Below are 21,046 nucleotides of genomic sequence, written 5' to 3'. Positions count from 1 at the left end.
GCTTAGCATCCTCTGTCTTTTGAATCTGGACCAATGCCAGATCTCTCAATGAGGAGAGCAAATTGCATTTTTGGTTGTGCATTCAAAGGGTCTCTGCACCCTCTTCAGATGCCCGCTTCCAAGGAGGCTTAAAATCCTGAGTCAGAGATGAGATGCTGGCAAGATAGCACATTGCTGGGATTAACTTTTCTGATCAATCCTATGGCATTATAACTGCAATTAGGCCCCTCAGGAAGTGAGACACTTGAAAGATTGCTTTTGATGATGGGGGAGGGGAAAGAAAGGAGGTTGGACGGTTTCTCAGCCAGGGGAGGCACAGGTGGAGGCCACTGCAAGGGCTACCGCTGTCAGGGTGAAGGGGCAGGACAGCTGCAGGAGATCACTATAAAACACCCCTTGTCTGCCCTCCTCAATCAAGAACCAGCTGAAAAGCAAGGCACAGTCAGATAAATCGAGGTTCAAAAGGGGCAGAAAAATCAAAAGCAGCTTTATTTCTGATGAAGCCCATTGGAGAATGTGACTCAGAATCTGCAGCTTGTAACATTTCAGTCCTGACTTAGGAAAGTATACCCATTCAGTCCCAGGCATGACTTTGTACCATTTATGGCACAGCAGGGGTGACTGGAGGGAGAGTCCCCTCTCTTTGGCCAGGATGATCCAGAAAAAGAAACAGGACCAGAAGGGACTGAATCACCCTGCTCAGCTACTTCTTTCAAACTCACCCACTTTTTTTTTTTTTTTTTTTTTTTTTTTTTTTGAGACAGAGTCTCGCTCTATCACCAGGCTGGAGTGTAGTGGCACCATCTTGGCTCTCTGTAATCTCCACTTCCCAGTTCAAGACATTCCCCTGCCTCAGCCTCCTGAGTAGCTGGGACTACAGGTGCACACCACCATGCCTGGCTAATATTTTGTATTTTGGTGGAGACGGGATTTCACCATGTTGGCCAGGATGGGCTCGATCTCCTGACCTCATGATCCACCCGCCTCAGCCTTCCAAAGTGTTGGGATTACAGGCGTGAGCCACCGCACCCGGCCCAAACTCACCCACTTCTTTCAAACTCACCAATCAATACATCTCTTCCCCTGCAGTGGGATGGAGAGAAGCTGTGGTGTTTTTCTATTGGAGGTTCTTCCATATGGATATAAAATCCCCTACTAGCACATATGTCCGAATCTGACCTGGCCTTGATAGGAACTGCTTGTGACATTACAGTCTTCTGTGATTAGCAGCAGGGGCCTCTCCACCAACCAGCAGCCCTGTGCTGTGCAGCATCTCCGGGGTACAACCCCAGCAGAACATGAAGACTGCCTGCATCGGAGTCACTGTTCCACTAGGGATCTCCTGAAGCTCCACACTGCCCTGGGGTCCTGGGACCTCGCTGGCAGAGGTGATGACAAGGACGAAGAGGCTGACACTCTTCAGGCCCTAAAACTTTCCCTTGATCCAGTCAGTTTTATTGAGTTAAGCTTGTGCTATCTGCTTAGTCCTGTGCCGGAATTACAGCAGGATCAGGGAAAAACAAGTTTAAGCCATGTACTCTGTCTACCTTTTACACCACAGACAAGTGAGTATCTCTTAGGACAACATTACAAAGCAACAGCTGCTCATTGTATGTTAATGGTTACTTTTGTGATTTTCACAGAGCATTAAAAAAAATACTGCAGTGAAGTATAGACTAACCTACCTTATATAGATTAATTATGACTTAGACTTCTCATCGAATATAATTTGGAAGGATGTCATTGTGATCTACAGCATATTAATGAATTAAGGTGCCGTATGTTAACATAGTATCATTACAACTGTTTGTATACAGAAGTTGCTACCTGGAAAAAACAGAATCTCAAAGACATGATCTGAATTTTCTAAAAAGTATGTTTAACACACCATTATTATCATTGCATTTTTCTCATATTACAATATTTGGTTCAATTTTAAATTCTATTGCAGATAATTACTATCTCACAATAATTCTTAGTTTTAGTTACCCATTTTTTAGATGTCTTTGTGAAGTTCTCTGGTATTAGCTTCAAAATCTAAAACTGTTGAACAGAGGCATAGTTACACATTTTAGGGTGGTGCCGAAGCTGTTATTTCCTGGTGGTATGATAATATTCAACTAGATTTATGCAATTCCATAGCTTGCTTATTTGTTTGTTTATTAGGACACCAAAGCCAAAAAATACTTTGACTTGTATTCTTTCTTTAGAATTCATAAGTTTTGCATGAATTAAATAATTAAGAAACTTGGCCCCAAATGGACTCTAACTATAGAGAAGTTGGTTAACTTTGAATATTTTGGCAAAGCCAATGAGACTGTGTGTGTGCAAAACCTAGAGTGGAAACTGAATAACAACTTTGTAGCCAATAAATGTAGACCAACTTATGTACTCCTCACCTGTAGGGGCTTATCCCCAAGTGTTAATGATTATTTCTTCACTAAAGGCTCTGGGCTGACACGAGTTCGGGAAATCCTGGGTTTTGGTTAAACAGGTGAAGGAACGCTGGTACCTTTACTGGGTTCATGATGTTTGCAACCCACTCAGGGTGGTCTCATTATGGCAATTTTGTTTGTTTTTTATTATTGATTTCACCATGGACTCTTTTTTGTGTGTGTATGTGAGGAATCTCTATTAACATTCCATGCAATGTGTAAACAATGAGGTTTAGGTTTAGGACATGGTAATGTAAATGGGTGGTCTGGGTTTTGGCACCCTCCAACTACTTGGATTCAGATGAAACATAAATTCTAAATTTTCACTATTTCTTATGTACAGGTTCACGCTATTGATTTGATCACGAAACCAGGTCATTACTTAAGGCCAGAAAGTGTGTAGACTTGTGATTTTACTCCTTAGGAAATTATTTTCTAGACTTATTTCTTCCTACAAATAAACTTTTAGGTATCTTAAATATTTTTCTATTTGCTGTGTTCATGTGGAGAAATTCTTTTTGCAAGTTTCACTTCGAAGTTTCATCTGAAAAATCAAAGCTGAAAATATCAAGTCCTGCTTCACAGTTAGGCAAGCTCAAAGGCTGATGGGCTTCCTTCTTTATACACAGGAGCCAGGATAGTCCAGTTCTTGGAAGAAATTTTTTTTTTTTTTTGAGACGGAGTTTCGCTCTTGTTGTCCAGGATGGAGTACAATGGCATGATCTCAGCTCACCGCAACCTTCGCCTCCTGGGTTCAAGCGATTCTCCTGCCTCAGCCTCCTGAGTAGCTGGTATTACATGCATGCGCCACCATGCTTGGCTAATTTTGTATTTTTAGTAGAGATGGGGTTTCTGTATGTTGGTCAGGCTAGTCTCGAACTCCTGACTTCAGGTGATCCTCCTGCCTTGGCTTCCCAAAGTGCTGGGATTACAGGTATGAGCCACAACACCCAGCCCCAGAAGAGCAAATTTTAAGAAAATATTCCTCGCAATGAGAGATGCCAGAAAGTCCCAGAAAGCACATGCTGGATAAAAAACAGAAATAAACAAACAACCCAGGCATCAGAGAGGGGGCAAAAGATATATTTTCTCGCCATATTACTCAGAAGAATCCATAAATTAGTGAGAGGTGGCCCCAAAATTACACTGACCAGAGGGACTTGGCTAATAAAATCATTTTGCTGTCAACAATAATTTTCCATTAATGAGTTCTTATTTGTTTCTGCTCTCTCCTAGACTTCTTTAGTATAGATGAAAGTACTTTATTCTAGTCTGGCAAGAATTAATTTTCTACATCCTTTCCTTTATCTCTGTACCACCCAGGAGGTCTGAGATCTGAGAGATTTTATTTTACATAAGCCAAGCTACACCACTTCCTTAAGCCCCCAAAGGAATTCAGTGCTAAGGACATCAATGAGCTCATGTTCTTTCTCAATTTGGTGAAAATATTTGAATGATAAATTCTCATTATCTTATTTCTCCTTTAAGGTGCCCACAGAATGGTAAAAATATCCTCCCCACTCCTCAATCCTTCAAATTACCATGTTTGTCCTCCTCCTGCTTTTTTCTTTTTGTATTTTAAAACTAACTTTTTGGTAAAATTTTCAAACATATACAGAAGTACAGAGAATAGTGTAATAAAGCCCCCGAATACCCATCCCATTCTCCAGTTCAACAATGACACATTTTTGCCACTGCTTAATATCTGCTTGATATTGACCTTTTCTCTCTTTCCTTTTCTTTCTTTTTTTCAAATTGCAATAGTATTTAAAATAAATCCCTGTCATGTCATCATATTAGTTATCCTCTAACTACTTCTGTATGTCTAAAAAATAAAAATGGACATTTTATTACATAAGCTCAAAATCATTATCACCCCTAACTAAAATTAACAATACTTTTTTTTTTTTTTTTTTTTTTTTTTTTTTTAAGACGGATTCTCACTCTGTCCCTCCCCCACCTCAGCCTCCTGAGTAGCTGAGACTACAGGTTCAAGCCACTCTGCCTGGCTAATTTTGTATTTTTAGTAGAGACAGGGTTTCACCATTTTGGCCAGGCTGATCTTGAACTTCTGACCTCGGGTGATTCGCCTGCCTTGGGCTCCCAAAGTGCTGGGATTACAGGCGTGACCCACTGCGCCCGACAACAATACTTCCTAATATCACCCAATTCCCAGTCCATATTCAATTGCCTCAAAATTCCCATTGCCTGACAAATGCCTTTTTGGTTTGTTCAGGTCAGGATCCAAACAAGAGCTACTCGTCATACTTGATTTTTATGACTTTTAAATCTCTGTTAATCTAGAACGCTTCTCCCACCCTTCCTCCTTTTTTCATGCCTTTGACTTGTTGACAAATTTAGGTCAGTAGGATGTGCTGCATTCTGGTTTGTCTGATCGCTTCTTTTTGATGTTGTTTAAGTCATTCTTTGTGTTCCTGTATTTCCTAAGAGCTGAAAGTTAGATATGAAGGTTTGATTAGACCTAGAGTCAGGTTTTTTTTTTTTTTTTTTGAGACAGAGTTTCATTCTTGTTGTCCAGGCTGCAGTGCAATGGCATGATCTCGGCTCACCACAACCTCCACCTCCAGGTTCAAGTGATTCTCCTGCCTCGGCCTCCCAAGTAGCTGGAATTACAGGCATGCGCCACCACTCCCAGCTAATTTTTTGTATTTTTTAAGTAGAGACGGGGTTTCACCACGTTGGCCAGGCTGGTCTTGAACTCTTGGCCTCAGGTGATCCACCCGCCTCAGCCTCCCAAAGTGCTGGGATTACAGGCGTGAGGCACCGCTCCAGGCCTCATTTTGTTTTTGTTTGTTTTTTTACAGTGAGACTGAGTACTTCAGGTTGCATGATACCAGAGGGCGCATGGCTTACTCATAATCCTACTTTTAGTGAAGCAAGGATCCCATTGCGTTTCATTGTGAAGTTTGCCAGCCCCCCGTCCCTTAATGGCATTAGCATTCAATGATTATTGCCTGCATTGGTTATTTTATTAGGCGTTGCCGAATGGTGATTTTTCTAATTCTATTATGTTGCGGGGGCGGGTTTGAACACACAGAAACTGCCTTGGCCCCAGTGAAGCCCAGAGTAATTTGAGTGGAGGAGAAAACCGAGTGCAAGTCCTAAAGACTGTTCCAGTGAACCTTTCCCTAAATCAAGATCACCTGGAGAATTCCAAGCGGGAACAGTACAGCATCAGCTTCCCTGAGAGCTCTGCCATCATCCCGGTGTCGGGAATCACGGTGGTGAAAGCTGAAGATTTCACACCAGTTTTCATGGCCCCACCTGTGCACTATCCCCGGGGAGATGGGGAAGAGCAACGAGTGGTTATCTTTGAACAGACTCAGTATGACGTGCCCTCGCTGGCCACCCATAGCGCCTATCTCAAGGACGACCAGCGCAGCACCCCGGACAGCACGTACAGCGAGAGCTTCAAGGACGCAGCCACAGAGGTGAGTCCCAGGCGCCATCGATGGCCGGAACTCAAACCCAGAGAGCCCCTAGCTAATTTTTTTGCTATTTCCTTTCAAAGTGTGATAAATGCATTAAACAGTAAGTTTTAGTTTCAATTAGTTTTTTAAAAGATGTGTTTGTTGGTAGTCTGGCATTCTTTCTAAACAGGTGTTAATAAACCTATCTATGTGTTTGTGTGTGGAGGAATATTTCTATTTTTCTTGGTTCTTAGATGATGGATTTCTTTGTTTTCATTTTAGTCTTAAGATTAAATATTTGTGAGGAATTAAGAGATGTTTGTTTGGAAACTTCTGCTTTGTAAAGTTTTCACCTTGATCTTTTCCAGTTTATAACCTTCCAAATGGTAGGTAGCTAAAGGTAGGACTTGTCCATTCCTTTTTAAAATACAGCATAATTTTGGCCGGATGCGGTGGCTCATGCCTGTAATCCCGGCACTTTGGGAGGCTGAAGCAGGTAGATCGAGTCCAGGAGTTCAAGACCAGCCTGGCCAACATAGTGAAATCCTGTCCCTACTAAAAATACAAAAAAAAAAAAAAAAATTAACCAGATATGGTGGCAGGTGCCTGTAATCCCAAATACTTGGGAGGCTGAGGCAGGAGAATCACTCGAACCCGGGAGGCGGAGGTTGCAGTTAGCCGAGATCATGCCACTGCACTCCAGCCTGGGTGACAAGAGCGAAACTCCATCTCAAAACAAAGCAAAACAAGCCAATAAAGTTTTAAAAAACCTTGTCTGATGGAATACTCAAGAAGGAGAATTTGCATTATCAATAATTAAGTGTGTGTATGTGTGCGTTCTTTCTACCTTACAAATAGAGAATATGGATTCTTAGGAGCTCATAGGACTAACTTTGCTTGTTTGTTTTAAATTCAGAAGTTCTAAGTGCACAGTTGAGAATTTTGGTAATTGTATACAGTTGTGAAACCAATGTGAGAATCTAGGTATAGAAAGTTCCCTTGCCCTGAAAATTTCCTTGAACCTCTTTGCACTTGAAGCCTTGCCTGCTCGCCTTGCATTTGGAGAGCATGGATCCGCCTACTGTCACTATAGTTTTGCCTTAGCTAAAATTTCATGTAAATGAAGTGATAGAGGATATTGTCTTCTATGTTGCCTTTTTTTTTGCTTAGCATATTTTTGAGATTCATTTATGTTGTTGCTTGTTTTTTGTTTGTTTTTGAGATGAAGTCTCACTGTGTCGCCCAGGCTGGAGTGCAGTGGCGAGATCTTGGCTCACTGCAACCCTGCCTCCCTGGTTCAAGCGATTCTCCTGCCTCAGCCTCCCGAGTTGCTGGGATTACAGGCATGTGCCACCATGCCTGGCTACATTTTGTGTGTGTGTGTGTGTGTGTGTGTGTGTGTGTGTGTGTAGTAGTAGAGACAAGGTTTCACCATGTTACCAGGCTGGTCTTGAACTCCTGACCTCAGGTGATCCACCTGCTTCTGCCTCCGGAAGTGCTGGGATGGAGGTGTGAGCCACTGTGCCCAGCCTTGTTGCTTGTTTTAATAGTTGTTTTTTAAAATTGCTGAGTAGTAGTTCATAGTGAGTGTATATCACTATAGCTAGTCACTAGTTGATGGACATTTAGTTGCTTCCAGCTTTTGGCTATTATGAAAAATGGTGCTATAGACATTCCTGTTTATATTTTAAAGTGGACATATGCTTTCATTTCTCTCGGGTAAATACCTAGAGCTGGAATTGCTAGGCCTTGTGGCTCATGTATAGTTAACTTTATAAGGTACTATCCCTGTTTTCCACACACTTGCCAAAACTTGGTAACTTTTAAACTTTAGATCTTTTAGTGGATATGTGATAGTGTCTCATTGTGCTTTGAATTTGCATTTTTTTAAAAATGTAGTGATGTTGAACATTATTTCATGTACTTATTTGGCCCTTCCTATAACTTCCTTTGTGAAGTGTCTGTTCAAATTATTTGTCCAATTTTTAAATTGAGTTTTCTTCCTTTTATTAAGTTGTAAGAGTTCTTTATATAATGTGAATATAGGCCCTTCGTTAGTCACATATTTTGCAGTTCACTAGCCTTTTTGTTTTCTTAACTATATCTTTCCATGAGTGACAGTATTTAATCTGATTAAGTCTACTTTATTAATGTTCTTTTATAGTTTATACATTTGTTATATCATTTAAGAAATCTTTCCCTAATCCAATGTCACACACTTTTTTTGTTTTTCTGTTTTTCTGTAGATGTTTATTAGTTTTATGTCTTTCATGTAGGTTTCTGATTCATTTTGAAGTAATTTTTTTTCCTTTTTAAATGATTTTATTTTATGTGCAAATAATGAACAGATGTTGTACCTATAAATTCTACTTTCCAAAAACAGGAGCTTTTTAAAAGAAAACCACATAATAACTTTAAAAAGGCACTAGGATTCCTCTGCTTCTAGATCATTACTGGACTAGAAAAATAAAGTTTGTTCTATCAGAAATCACAAGTTAGAACTGAGCATTCTCCAAAGTGGAAATTCTAGAGTATAGTGTCATTCCAGCAAAGATTATTCAGTTCTCATCCCCAACATCCACAACTACCTATCAGAAGGGTTAAACCAGGTCAAAACAGTCCAGCATAATTAGGTTTAATCAAACAATGTCATTATGCTCTTCTAAGATGCAAATAAACCAAATAGGAAATACTAAAATCAAAATAACATTTGACACTGTCATACAAATTGTTAGTTCCTTGTCGTATCCCCCTTCTGTAACATTAATAAAGGGAATATTTTACTCCAAAGAATGTTTTATTTTATACATCACTAGCCATGAATGTTTGCCATTAGTTATTATACAAATGCTGCCTAGTGCCATTATCCAAATGGCATAACCATTTTACATCCATAGTTCACTTCTATAGTTATAAGTAGAATTTTCATGATTTACATAAGTACATCTATCAGTAAAAATTTAACGCTGAGATGCAATCTAACATCCGTAATATCTGATGTTTTGTAGATGGAAATGTAGGAAAGATATGTTTTAATCACTTTTCATTTAAGTGACTTTATGTAAAAAATAATAATTTAGCAGTTCCAAGTCTCCAAAGGGCATTTTCAAATGTACATAAAAGAAATGGTTACAGAGATTTCTAAGAAGCATCTTCCACGTCCACATCCTCTTGTAACTGTTGTACAATTTTCTCTTCCACTGCTTCCCTTTGCCTGCAAGGGGAGCTCGGATAAGATGGATGTTTTGCTTAACTTCTTTGATATCCTGAACTTCGTAGCTCTTTATTTTTCTTCAATCTGTTCATTATAAATTTAGCCTGGCGTTTCTGTTTGATTTCTTCAACTCTCTTCATTGCATCAATAGTTTTATTCCATAGCTCTCACTGGTATTTGATAGGTTCATTTTCACGTTTTTCAAATTCAAATGAATTATACACTGTAAGCTCTTTACCAGCTGCTTTCTGGAATGCTTTGGTTCACCTAACTTTGTGAGGATTGCACTTCTTTTTAAAGTTTTTATGGCATTTAGATTTGCAAAATCTGAACACCTTGCAATTATTGTGGATGAACATCATCCCATGGCCAGGGTAGATGGGTCCCGAACAAAAATAACACTTCTTAATATGCATGTTGAACCTGTGTGGGTCCCCACCAACCAAACACCAAGCTTGAGAGGTGATGTGATTTTCATATATGGTGTGAGGTAAGGATTGAGACCCTTTTGTCCATACTGATATCCAGCCATACTGGTTTCATTCCAGCACGGTTTGCTAAAAAGATGATCTTGTATTCATTGAATTGCCTTGGGATCTTGGTAAAACAGCAATTTATGATATAATTGTTGGTACCTTTTCCAAATTTTGACCTAGAATATGTAATGTGTATTTTTATTAGCTCAGATCAGCTTCTTCACTGTTTAGAAGCACTGCCTCTGCATTCAAGATGAGGGTGATTGGTTCCCTATTTTCCAGCCCACCTGAGCCAATAAAAGACAATGGCAGAAGGAGAGAATGTGTGGTTTTCCAGTTTCCTAAAGAGGAGCAAGTGTAGTGGCAGCATGATAATATCTTTAACCTGCTGCCTATTTAATTTCCACTGGGGAAAAATGCAGCTACCTGAGCTTGAGATTTTATCTTTAAGTAATAATATTTAAAAATAATGAACATTTGATGGGTACTCACTATGTGCTGGGCGTCATCCTAAGTGATATATAAGCCTCACAAAAGCCCTTTGTGGTAGGTACTATTATTGTCATCTCTATATTCTAAATGAGGAAACTGAGGATCAGAGAGCATAAGTATGCTCATGGTCATTTAGCAGTAAGTGGGAGAGATAGGACTCAACCTAAGCTATCTGGTTTCAGGACCTAAATCCTTAACCATATGACTACACACTCAGAGAAGACTGGGGCCTTCTAATTCTCAATAGTTCCATTGCTTAAGACAGTGATTCACCAAACTCTTTTAAAAAATATCTGACTGTCCTTGGTCCATATCAGATTTTTTTTTTTTTTTTTTATCTTTCAGGTAAGCAAAGAGTACAAAAGGTTGGTGAGCAGGGACTAGCTCTCTGCAAAATTGCCGAGAGCAACTCTTTTATACTAGGTCATACAAGTTGCACTAGCAGCCCTGCCACTCCTGGCACCAGTCATTTCTGAGTGCCTGCTATATTCTGTGGAATAAGGGAGTGACAAAAGTGACATATGATAAATTTCTTGTCCTTAAGAGGCTGTCGTATTTCTTGGGCTCTGGTAGCTTTATAATCAAACTTTCAATGCCCTTGAAATTTAAAAAATGGTCTTAAAATTACCTTTCTGTATCATACTGCTTAAAATAGTTAATAAACTTTCTTTCTTTGTTTTTTTTAAACTGAGTGAAGGATCTTGTAGAGTCTTTGGTATTGTTGATTATTTGATTTGCTCTCAAGTAGTCAGGGGTGCTTCTGTAGAAAAGCAAATAACTGAAATTATCACTCCACGATCCCATGTGAGGTACATGCTTTTTCACCAAAAGATTGCCACTGATGTATTTTCTCACACAGTGTAGAAATATTCCATTAGTCACAGAATAGTGTATGGACGTGGTCCAATGTCAACGGAATCATCATGCTATTTGGGGGATGTGTTATCAGTTATGTTTGTATTGTAGATAAAGAGTCTTGTGAAAGGAAGCTATTGTATTTTGGGCTTTATTTTGAAGTAGATGAGAAAGTAAAGAAACATACCAGAAACTAAGTATAAAGACTATTCCCACTGATTTTGGTTGAGCTGCTTTCCTTGTCTTAGAAATCAGTGTTTACATGGCATATTGTATTTCAGCCTGATGTAAATTAAATTGAATGACCTACTATGATCGTTAGCTATTTCATTGCCAACTGGTTATAAGATTAAGTGATTTCAGAGTAATTTCACCAAGAAAATTTCATTAAGGAAAATTTGTCTAAACTCGTTTATTCTAGGCAAACTATTAAAATATCTAGAGCCCTTGTTGAATAATCAAATTTATTTTGCCATTTGATCCCAATTCTTCTGTGTGCATGTGCATGTGCATGTGCATGTGTAGTGTAGCAGGGAAGGGAGTAGTTTGTTTTAACTGAGGCTGGGATTTTTGAAAAGACAGTGGTAGCATTAAAAGTACTTTAGCCTGGGAGTGGTGGCTCATGCCTATAATCCCAGCACTTTGGGAGGCAGAGGCAGGAGGATCATTTGAGCCCATGAATTAAAGACTAGCCTGGGCAACATAGTGAGACCCTGTCTCTACAAAACTATGAAATAAATTAGCCAGATGTGGTGGCATGCACCTGTAGTCTGAGCTGCTTGGGAGGCTGAGGTGGAAGGATTGCTTTAGTCCAGGAAGTTCAGGCTGCAGCGAGCTATGATCATGCCACTGCACTCCAGCTTGGGTGACAGAGCAAGGCCCTGTCTCAGAAAAAAAAAAAAAAAGGTACTTTAATGGATGAATTTTAGCTAATTTGATCTATCTTTTATTCTACATCCTCTTTGTAATAACTTTTGGCAAGTACGTGTTGATTTATACTGGGTATTAGGCACCGTGGTGATGTGGAAGCTTAGGGCAAAAGGCATGCCTAGTTTCTGCTAGAAGCTTACAATCTGTCTGTATGTGTGAAGGCAAATAATGCTAGATGCCATTTACTGAGTTCTACTCTGTGTCAGGGACCAAGGCTTAGTCATTTTACATCTAATCCTTACTACCATCCTGCAAAGAAGGTGCATTATTTTTCCCATTTTACAAATGAAGAGACAGAGGTTCAGAGAGGTTAAGAAACAAACCGAAGATCATGCCATTAATAAGCAAAGAGTATAGTTGATAAATGTACAATGGAGTGGTAATTAAGACCAAAAATGTTTTAAAAAACATTTAAAAATTAAAAGATGGAAAGATTTTTATCAAAAATCATATAGATATGTAATCGTAATAAGAAATCAAAATGGAAGGAAGAATTTGTTTATTCTGTACTACAGTTTTCTATAAGTTAGTTAACAATAGTTTCTGGTTTAGGAACAAAGGAACACCAAGATCTCAGTGATTTAATGCAATAAAATGTTATTTCTTGCTAATAAAAATACTGATGCATGTCTGTACAGCTCTCTTCCAATTAGTGACTCAGAAATCCAGGGGCCCTGTATCTTGTGACATTATCATCTCTATGTGTGGTTTCTAGTATCTCCCCAGCAGAGGAAGGGAGGCTGTGGAGATGGCATACTGACTAGTAAAGTCATACTTTACTGACTTTAGTCATATTGACTAGCTGACCTGAAAGCGGCGCAACTGCACCATCTCACATTTCATTGGCTAGAACTAGCCACATGATCAACCTAACTGCAAGAGGGCCAAGAAGTTTAATTCTCGCATTAGTCCTCCCATGTGCTCAAGAATTGAGAATTATTTATGAGTGAATATCAGACAGCTCTACTGTGTCTGATGTTCATAATTCAACTCCAGGCACATTATTTGTAGAATTAACATAGTTTGCAGAGCATCTTGAAATGAAAGCAAAGAATGACTATTTGTCATTATCTGGATAGATGTATGATCATTAGTCCATTGATTTTATATTCATCTAGTCTGAAACTGGAAGTGATCCTGGATCTAAACCCTATCCAACTTGATTGATTGACAACTGGTAGTCCATTATCCCCCACACATTTAAAGGATAAAATCTCAAAGATGTTGATTCATCTACTAAATTGGAACATGGCTTCACTTCTGATTAATGCACAGTTTTATTATGTTTATCTTAAACATATGATGCAGTGGCTATGATAACACCAAATTTCTATCATTTTGTTAATGTGTTTTAACATCAAGCAAAATTTTAGAAAATCTCTGGCATACACATTTTATACCTTAGGAGGATTTAAATCTCTCTATATGTAGTCGAAGTTGATAAGACTAGATCACGCATTTTTTAGATTAACAGGGCATTTACCCACCTCATGCATAGAACATATATGAACATCCCAGTTCTGTTAAAGCTGTTATTTAACTTTGCAGCACCATTTGACACTGTTGATCACTCTTCCCTCTTGCAAATGCTCTTGGCTTCATGTCCACAGCTTCAGTTATCATCTGTGTCCAAAAGACCTTCCAATTTTATTCTACAGCCTGGTCCTCTCTTCTGAACTAATAATCTTTATTATATCTAACTGCCCATTTGATTTTTTTACTTATCCCGTCTAACTTATGATCCTCCCCCATGTTCCCCTTGTGCTCTCCACCTTCATAAGTGGCACTGCCATCCTTCTGGTTGCTCAAGCTCTTCCTTCAGTTCATCTAATCCATTATCAATTCTATCAATTTTACATTCTTAACATCTCTGAAATTCATCCATTTGTCTCCACTGTACTTCACCATACGGGCTCAAGCTGTCACTATCTCTGGCCTCTAATACTGCCATTTCAGATTTTGTACACTGTACCTGTGATAGTCTTTTCAATATGGAAATCTGATCATTCCACCCCCTCACTTAGATCCCACTGCTCTTAGGATTAAAGATCTAATTTTTTTTTTTTTTTTTTGGAGATGGAGTCTTACTCTGTTGCCCAGGCTGTACTGGTGCTATCTCAGCTCACTGCAACCTCCGCCACCCGGGTTCAAGCGATTCTCCTACCTCACCCTATGGAGTAGCTGGGACTACAGGCGTGGCACCACCATGCCCAGCTAATTTTTATATTTTTAGTAGAGACAGGGTTTTGCCTTGTTGGCCAGGCTGTTCTTGAACTCCTGACCTCAAGTGATCTGCCCACCTCGGCCTCCCAAAGTGCTGAGATTACAGGCATAAGCCACTGAGCCCAGTTAAAGATCTAAGTCTTTAACGGGTTTACGAGGCACTGCGGAGTCTGTGTCTCCAATGCTTCTCCCATCTTTTCTCATACAACTTTCCTCCTTCTATCCTCTGCTCTAGGCTCCAATAGGTTCTGTGAGCCTCACATGCCCCCTTCTGACTCAGGACCTATGTGTATGTTGGTCCATGGGCTAGAACTGAGCTGTATAATACCATAGCCACTAGCCATGTGTGATTATTAAAATGAAATAAAATTAAGAATTCAGTCCATCAGTCCCACTAACTATGTTTTACATGTACATGCAGCTAGAGGCTACCATACTGGACAGTGAAAATATAGAACACTTCCATTGTTGTACAAGACCCTATTGGGCAATACTGCCCTAGAGTATTCTTTACTACCTTTCTATACCCTTCCTTCTGTGTAACTTCCTTAGGGAAGCCCTTTTTTTTTTTTTCTGTCACTCCAATTCCTACTGGAGTCAGTTTTCTTTGTATCTAAATCCACCACCCCGGAGACGACCACAAACACATCGGTAGTCAAAGTTACACTTATTTAGCCTGCCTCAGCAGGAGACCCTTAACAGCATCTCAGTCAGGGAGAGTTGAGAGCTCTTCATAATGTTTGGTCATGTGCTGGATGAGTCCAAGGAGGGATTACAGAAGTGACAACCAGCTCTGAATTGGATACTGTCAAGATGTAGGGACACCCAGCAACTGGATATCTCATGACCATTGTTCAGAAGGAGGGAGCATTATTCACCTTGTTATTGTGTTATCTTCTGGGGCTCTATTGGAAGCACTGCTTACCTCCTGTCGACCTTATCCATGTTTCTCTGGAAGCATTGCACTCTCTTAGGAACATTAAGGTTGACTGCCAGTGGTGCCAATTTTCGCTTTCTCATAGCAGTGAATGTGATGAGCTCATATAGAACTGTTGCTCTTCTTCAGAATGCCTGCACACAGAATGTAGTTTTTAAAAATAAACAATTGTTTGATTAGTGTTTTTTCCTACTTGACCAGAAGCTTCATGAGAGCAGAGACATATTCTCCTTTTGTTCACCGCTGTATCTGTAGCACTGAGCACAGTGCCTGATATAAAGTAAATGTTCAGTAAATGTTTATTGAAAGAGTGAATGAATAAATGATGGGACCTAAAAAATTAGTGGCTAGTCAAAGACAAGAAATGGTTTAGCAATTTGTGATTTCCATACAGTTAAAGAAACATTGTCTTTTTGAGACATATTCTTACCAGATAGCTCGTTTCCACAACACAAGAGAAAGAACAGAATTCTAATATTTGAGATTTAAATATGTTTATGATTGCCTGATGTCCAAGGTCCTTTAAGAGTAATCTATCAAATATATATTATCATACCTTCTTTACTATCATTTTTCTGAGTTCAAATTTATAGATGCACTATATCAAGTCACAGTAAAATACAGTGATGTTGGCTGTCTGACTGCCTTTTGGCATCCTACAAATTATATTAATAGGTCTCCAAACAACTGTGGAAACTTGATAACTGTATCCAGAACGACCTGAGCATTTTGGTTCTAATTCCTAATACTAATTCATTTATAGCCGTATAACCCATCAATGTAATCAGGTCTCATCTAAAGGATGGTGATGTTTTCTAGGTACACTATCCATTTAATTCTTTTAAAATTATAAAGATAATGTAACAGAATTAAAGAAAAAATTTTCAGCTTAATGAAAAATAATATCTAAGCTTGTAACATGGTAACTACAGTAGTCACCACTACTATAACATGGAACTAGGAAAAACGTTTATTTTTTTCTTTTTTTATTTTATTTTATTTTATTTTTATTATTATTATACTTTAAGTTCTAGGGTACATGTGCATAACGTGCAGGTTTGTTACATATGTATACTTGTGCCATGTTGGTGTGCTGCACCCATCAACTCGTCAGCACCCATCAACTCGTCATTTACATCAGGTATAACTCCCAGTGCAATCCTTCCCCCCTTCCCCCTCCCCATGATAGGCCCCGGTGTGTGATGTTCCCCTTCCTGAGTCCAAGTGATCTCATTGTTCAGTTCCCACCTATGAGTGAGAACATGCGGTGTTTGGTTTTCTGTTCTTGCGATAGTTTGCTGAGAATGATGATTTCCAGCTGCATCCATGTCCCTACAAAGGACACAAACTCATCCTTTTTTATGGCTGCATAGTATTCCATGGTGTATATGTACGTTTAGTTTTTCACAGTTCTTATCCTCATGCATTCATGCATTGAAGTGGGATTCTGTATTTCAGCCAGCACGTAGTTGAATCTTTCTGAGTCTGAAGAGTTGTAGTATCACACCTTCTCGTGCAATCTGGGGAATTAGAACCACAGAATTTACAAGTCCAATATGCTTTAGGAGGCTAGCCTATCCTCAGACTGCAGAAATCTATGGCATGGATGGTAATCCACTCTTGCCATGTATACTAATGCTGATTCACCATGGTTTTTATGGGTTACTGCATATTCCTTCAAGCAAAGACTTTGGAAATGCATCTGTGTCTCCAAGTCACTCCTTTAAATATTTTTTTCATCATATTACCTTCCTACTCCAAAATTTTCTAAATCCTGACCATATTAAATGTAAATACATTTTCCTAAATCAGTCTGTCCAGTAGAACCTTCTGCAATGATGGAAAATTTTTTAATACTATCCAACGTTAGTCACTAGCCAATGTGTGAATGTAGTACTTGAAATGTGGCTAGTTGACTGAGGAACCGAAAGTTTAAATGTATTTCAATCTAATCAACTTAAATTTAAATAGCACATGGAGCTAGGGGCTATCATATTGGGCACCAAGACCTAAATTTTCAAGTTCCTACTAAATAACCAAGCAAGGCCTGTGTCCTTGGTCTCATGTATGCACCAAATTTGTACTCATCATTTTTGTCTTGACTCACGGTGGCCCTCTTTTGCATGGGTTACTTTCTCTCAGTTCCTTCAGTTAATCCAGGCTATCTTTGGCTTCCAAGGGTCAGAGTGAAGCTCACCAGCTCTATGAAATCCCCCTATAATTTTGCTGATCTTCCTTTCCTGGCAATGCCCATTCTATGCTTTTCCAGTCAAGACACATGAATGAATGATGATTCAACATAGACTTTCATATGTAGTCATTTGCTGTATTTCAGTTTTTTTTTTTTTAACGTGAATGTATTCCATCCCCTCGACCAATTTTTATCTTTCTGAGGCCAGGACAGTGTCATATATAATTGTGTGTTTCTTCTGGCACCAAAGCAGATGGTGAAGCCCCAGAAAATTCCCATTGAATGCTTTGCTGATTACCTAATTGATTGCAAAAGAAACACAAATCTGTACCTTTGATTCTCTGTCATGATTATTTAATCAGCCAACAAGTATTTGGGCAATGTTCATGGGATTCGTCTGGGTAAAGTTCGAAGGGAAGATCATCTTCTTGAATTCAAGGAGTAAGACTGGATAAGAAGAAGGATCATAAATATGTATGGAAACTATGATATAAGGTATGCTGAATTCCAGAGATGATGGTTAGGGGTTGTGAGGAAGTTTGGAAAATAGCTGTGATAACATTTCTCCTTTAGAAGGAAACCCTTGAAATGCTGGTCAAAGAATGTAAGTTTATTGCACAGAAATGAGAGACAAGAAGGTTATTTCTTAAGACGAGACACTTGAAAAATGGTCATAGTGAAAGAACAAGATATGTGGTCAATGAAATGCTTTTTCATCCATATTCTACAATATTCACTTCAGATCAAGAATTAGGGCTTTTGGTCATCTACTTTTGAAAAGGTTCTAAAACGTAGCAAAGCACATCCTATATGCACTGTGCATACAATTGAACATCTTGAGACCCAAGCTTCTTTGTGTGTAATACTAAACTTAGTTTCCCCAGAAAACCTACTCTTACAATATTGTGATAATGAAGATCCTTAGAGAAGGACACTGAATAGGGTCAAACTATTACTTTATAATAGTATTTATACATGTACATAGTGCTCACTATGTACCAGGCTCTATTCTTAGTAACTTTATTATTTTTTTTTTTAAAGAAAATAAGGTCTTAATAGGCACTCCAGCCTATTGCTCAGGCTGGACTCAAGTGACGTGATGGTAGCTCACTGCAGCCTTGAACTCTTGGGCTCAAGTGATGCTCCCGCCTCAACTTTCTGGGTAGCTGGGACTATAGGCATGAGCCACCACATACAGCTAATTTTATTTTATTTTATTTTTTGTCAAGACAGGTCTTGCTTTATTGTCCAGGCTGGTCTGAAACTCCTGGCTTCAAGCAATTCTCCTGCCTTAGCCTCCCAAAGTGCAGGATTACAGGCATGAGTCACCATGCCCAGCCTATTCTTAGTACTTTTTAAAACTTATTTAATTCTTCTATTTATTACAAATAGAAATTTTATAGATGAAGAAAATATAGCATTTGCCTCATTTTATATAGGTAGCAGGTAAAAGAGCTAGAACTTGACCCTATACAATCTTGCTCCAGAAACTATGTTCTTAACCATTCTACTGTATTGCTTTTTGCTGTGCTATATAATCTCTGTGTAATTCATGTTCTGTTAATTCAGAATTTGTGACATTTGGAATAAGTGTTGGAAACAATAGCAAATGGCAGAGATGTATTATGTATTTGAGGAAACAGCTTCCAGTATCTCAAACACTATAGGAACACCTGTGAACACGTGAATAACATACAAAGCACAAATGTATTTTCTGTTGAGTGTAGCTCTAAGTGAGGAAGTGATAGGTGAGTTCTATGACTACATTTGCTGTAGTTGAAAACATAATATCAAATATATAGCTTTCTTTTCTAGTGAGAGAATAAAATAGTTGGGATACATTTATTATTATCATTTTTGCATAATGACTTACCTACTTGTTTTAATTCCGATGACTCATATTTTGCAGAAATTTCGGAGTGCTTCAGCTGGGGCTGAGGAGTACATGTATGATCAGACATCAAGGTGAGTTACCAGGAGATGCATCCTTAGAAACTGATTAACTGATAACCTTTTAAATATACCTTCAAGTTATACCTTTAAACCTTTTTTCTTTGTAAACTTTTACAGAACAGTGTGATTTCCTTTGCCTCAGTGCTTTTTTCTTTATACAAAGGACTTCTATATAATTATTTCCAGTATTGACCAATTTTCTGGGGCCTACACCCCTTTTCTTCCTTCTGTTGGTTAGACATTCCTTCTTAGGTGTTCCTCTGAACCTCATACTCATATGCTTCTAGCCCAACAAGTGTAATATGAAGCTCTATCTTTTTTTCTTCTTTCCCTCCTCTTCCACTGGTTTCACACCTAGTGTTCTGCTTTTATTTCCTATTGTGGCTAATGATGTAGCCATTTTCCAAGCCACCCCAGCTAGAGGTAAAGGATTTGGCTTCTTTCATGTTGGACTTTCTCAGCACTTGCCAAATGCTGAATTGTCTGTTCCACTTGTCATCTCTTTTCCAAATTATCCTTGTCAACTTTCTCCTGAGCTATTACAATACATTGGATCTCCCTGCCAACACTTCTTTTTTGTTCCACTGTGCACATAGCCAGCTACCAGCTATCATGCAGTCAGGTGCCTTCCATGTGCAGCAGTGTGAGTAGGATTGGGGATAAGATATAATCTCCCCTTACAAGAGGTCCATACACTTTTGGAGGAGACAAATGTGATGACAGACAAATTGAAAAACATTTGCTAAGAAATGAGTCCTGCTATGGAGATATATAAACAGAGTTAAATGGACCTATAGTCCTGCACATGTGTGTGGGAGTAGGAAGGTGTGTGGGGTTGAGGGCAAATATTCACAGGAAGTGGCATTTGAGCTGCATCTTAAAGGGTTAATAGCAGGTGTTTTCTAAGGAAAGAAGGAAGATTAAGAACATTCCAGGTAGAAGAGTCATGTTTTAAGACCTTGGTTATGCTCATGTCTGAAGACAGGAGAGAATGGCAGCTGGGCGTGGTGGCTCATGCCTGTAATCCAGCACTTTGGGAGGCTGAGGTGGGAGGATCACTTGAGCTCAGAAGTTCAAGACCAGCCTGGCCAACACAGTAAGACGCCATTACATTTAAAAAAACAAAAAGAGAGAGAGGGAGAAAGTGGCAAGAAATGAATTTATCTCCCCCATTTACAAAACTTACCAAATATTTCATCATTTCAGGCAGAATTGAACTCAAATTCCTTATGAAGGTCATCAGGGCCCTCTATGTTTTGGTCCCTCTTTACTTAAAATCCCATCTCCCACTATGTTTCTTGCTCCTTCGCTTTTACGCATATGGCCCTCTTCCATTCTCTTGGTTTCCTCTTAAAGTCCTCTGGTTCCAATCTCAGGCTCCCCACTCATCCTTCCCAGATCATCTTATTTAGAATTTGGAGTGTGTTGTGGAGATGGGGCAGGAAGCAGGAGGCAGGGAAGACTGGACTTGAAATTGCCTTCTAAAATGTGGGAATAAAAGTCTAATTTGCATGCTCTAAATCCAAAGCACCATGTCAGCAGCTGCTAGGCCAGTGGGAAGAGCAAGGACCTACCAGTGACTTGACCTAGTTTCTCTTTCCACTGCTGCCATGGTCCAGCAGAGTGAGCGCGTCTCTTAGCCTCCCCTTAGCTGCGAAATGAGGAAGGTGGGCTGAATCTCAGGTTTTTATCCTGTGTTATGGGCAGGCTTGATGGACACAAATCCCTGAAATTATATTAAAAATAGTTTATGTTCATAAGTGCCTTTATCTGGGAAGGAAAGTTCACTGCTTTCTTCATGTTTTCAAAGCAGTCTGTGCCCTAGACAAGACGCAAGCTACTGGTCTAGGTGATTCCTAATATCCTGTCCGGGTCTAAAATGCTATGATTCAATGGCACTGTATTGAAA

The 21,046-nt window shown here is 39.2% G+C and overlaps 2 protein-coding genes and 1 pseudogene across 5 annotated transcripts in view; 1 reads left to right on the top strand and 2 right to left on the bottom strand.

Annotated features, from left to right (window-relative positions):
• The window catches only part of ZNF706 (zinc finger protein 706), a 664,654-nt gene that overhangs the window by 369,949 nt on the left and 273,659 nt on the right, over window positions 1–21,046 (bottom strand). The gene's annotated exons all lie outside the window — the stretch shown is intronic.
• GRHL2 (grainyhead like transcription factor 2) overlaps window positions 1–21,046 on the top strand; it is a 184,447-nt gene that overhangs the window by 62,156 nt on the left and 101,245 nt on the right. For both annotated transcript variants that reach the window (XM_050800695.1, XM_050800696.1), the window contains exons 4-5: window positions 5,494–5,887; window positions 19,094–19,149. In XM_050800695.1, the coding sequence (XP_050656652.1) occupies window positions 5,494–5,887; window positions 19,094–19,149 (450 nt within the window). The remainder of the gene's footprint in view (window positions 1–5,493; window positions 5,888–19,093; window positions 19,150–21,046) is intronic.
• Window positions 8,237–10,005, bottom strand: LOC126960903 (probable ribosome biogenesis protein RLP24; annotated as a pseudogene).

This window comes from Macaca thibetana, chromosome 8, assembly GCF_024542745.1.
Source record: "Macaca thibetana thibetana isolate TM-01 chromosome 8, ASM2454274v1, whole genome shotgun sequence".
Taxonomy (NCBI): domain Eukaryota; kingdom Metazoa; phylum Chordata; class Mammalia; order Primates; family Cercopithecidae; genus Macaca; species Macaca thibetana.
Note: the sequence above shows the minus strand (reverse complement) of the source record. Positions and strands in the feature narration are given on the sequence as shown.